This window comes from Etheostoma spectabile, chromosome 9 (genome assembly GCF_008692095.1).
Source record: "Etheostoma spectabile isolate EspeVRDwgs_2016 chromosome 9, UIUC_Espe_1.0, whole genome shotgun sequence".
In the NCBI taxonomy this organism is placed as follows: Eukaryota; Metazoa; Chordata; class Actinopteri; order Perciformes; family Percidae; genus Etheostoma; species Etheostoma spectabile.
In genome coordinates this window covers 9,910,293-9,912,756 of record NC_045741.1, presented here as the reverse complement: position 1 = coordinate 9,912,756, position 2,464 = coordinate 9,910,293, and the positions used below count along the sequence as shown (strand labels likewise).

At 37.7% G+C, this 2,464-nt stretch overlaps 1 protein-coding gene across 1 annotated transcript in view; it reads left to right on the top strand.

Annotated features, from left to right (window-relative positions):
* bcar3 (BCAR3 adaptor protein, NSP family member) overlaps positions 1-2,464 on the top strand; it is a 70,382-nt gene that overhangs the window by 58,636 nt on the left and 9,282 nt on the right. The window contains 2 exon segments of the mRNA XM_032527018.1: positions 441-569; positions 2,205-2,330. Coding sequence (XP_032382909.1) covers positions 441-569; positions 2,205-2,330 — 255 coding nt within the window.

Genomic DNA, 2,464 nt, shown 5'->3' with positions numbered 1-2,464 from the left:
CCTGCAGAGATCTGAGGACCAGTTAACCATAGTCCTCAGAAATCAACCAGAGTTTGGAATGCCAACACACCAAAAAGGGACATTCGGTGGAATTTCCGGCAGCATTGGAGCAATCCCAAAAGTGGAAGTTCGTAGATATAGACTACTCTGGAGTGACGGCAATATTTGTCATTGCTGTATCTGGGCCTTTGAGCTTTGACCCTATCATTGTTTGTTTTATGTAATAAGGAACTGTTCAACTTTCATGATTATTGTTAGTCTTTAGAATTTAGGTGTCAGCTATGTTCCTATAACTAGAACTACTAACATTTATGGTCTGTATAGCTGTCATCTTTGCTAAGGATGAATGAATGAACCCACTGACGTCTGTTTTCTGTGTTTTTCCATAAAGTCAACAAAGTCTTAATTCAGTTCTGTTATTTCTTCATTTATTATCGCAGTTCTCCAGGGATCAGTTCATCGTGGACTGTCCTTCAGAGAAACTTCGCAGAGAGCTGGAGGAAGAACTAAAGATGAACTGCGAGGAGCCGAGAAGCCATGCATGGTACCACGGAGCAATTCCCAGACAGGTAACACACACACACAAAAATCTGAGTCATGACACCCTTCCTTTAAAAGCTCGGTTAAAACTTGTTAAACCAGATCACCTATTATCACACGGCACACACAATGCTTACAGAAAGGTTCAAGCTTAAATAGTGGCTTCTGCAGCAAAGCCTGGTTCATAACGTCAGGTGACTGTACAAAAAGCCCTTTCTGTAAAGTGGTGGGGTGGTGTGTGTGTGTGTGTGGTGTGTGTGTGTGTGTGTGGTGTGTGTGTGTGTGTGTGTGTGTGTGTGTGTGTGTGTGTGTTAGAGAGAGCAAGTGAAAGAGAGAGATATTGTTCCTCTTGAAAGCCAGCTCTGAGATGTAATCATTAATAAGCTGCTTCCTTGGCTAAAACCTAAACTACCATTATTACTATGCAAACACTTGCTTAATTAAAGTTGTAAGTGTCTGTAAAGTGGTGTGTGTGTGTGCGGTGTGTGTGTGTGTGTGTGTGTGTGTGTGTGTGTGTGTGTGTGTGTGTGTGTGTGTGTGTGTGTGTGTGTGTGTGAGAGTGAAAGAGAAAGAGAAAGAGAATGAGAGAAGGAAGAGGGGCAGTGAATGTAACAAGATTGTAATGGATACAAAGATAAAGAGACATTTTCAACTCATTAGTTAACTGTCTAACACAAATATCATTCTGATTTTTAAATTAAATATTATATATCATGACGTCCCTCAGACCTGTTTTTAATTGGGTTTTGATTTAATGAAGTAAATGCTTTTTTTAATCAACTTTGTCAAATTGACACCTATTCTTGTTCTGTTCTGATGAGTTTTTAAAAATGTCCCTTATTACTCAAATTGCTTGTTTTATTTAGCATTTTAACAGTCTAGAGTCCAATTAGAATGAGTTTAATGTCATATATGACAAAGAAAAGCATAAAATCTTCACATTTGAGAAGCTGAAACTGAACAAATTTTTAATATTATGTCTTACAAAAAAATTAACCATTCTTTTACTATGGTTGTTGCCAATTCATTTTTTGTCGATAGGCTAATTAATAAAATCTAACTGATTCAGCTCTGTTTGCATGCATTAAAATACACACATCTTGGAAGTGAAAGTTAATTCTTAACTTTGGAAACAGTAGTTTGACAAAGAAAGTCTAAAACTAACTAAAGTTAATGTTAACTGAAGGTCTATTTTTTAGCTTTTCTGGAGCTTTCAACCAAATGGTGTGGTGTTGCACAACAGATGGAAGTAGCTTAGTTGTCACGGAGAAGGCTTGCTGACCCGAGTCTTAAAACTTTCAATCGGGATTCGGCTAAAATTTCCAGAAAAAGCTGGTTAATGGACCCGGAGTAATTTTTTTTGTCATATTATATAACTATGTATGGGTTTAAAATAGGAGCCCATTTCCCATCTGAAAGTTAAGTTATAAAACAAAAATGTTATCTAAGGATTTTCTAGCTGGGTAAATGCTGTGAAAGGTTGAGGTTTTAAATATCTTCATGTCTTACGTAACCGCTGCAAACCATCCGGCACTGAGCTCATAAAGAAGGTAACAGTATAACTGCCGACCGTCATTAGATTTAATTAAATGTTTGGACTGATAACAAGCACGGTGTGCGTGCATGTGTGTGCGCCCGTATGTAAACCTCTGTATTTGTTCCAGGTTGCAGAAAACCTGGTGCAGCGTGACGGAGATTTCCTGATCCGTGATTCGCTGTCCAGTCCAGGAAGTTATGTCCTGACCTGCCAGTGGCGAAACGCTGCTCAGCACTTTAAAATCAACAAGAGGGTAAAATAATGTTCATGATTTCATATAAAACTGACAAACACTTAGTAGGAAGGTGCATGATGTTATTCTTGACACTATCTCACATACATTTTATTTGATTTGATTATATATACACTTACAGTATATATATATAT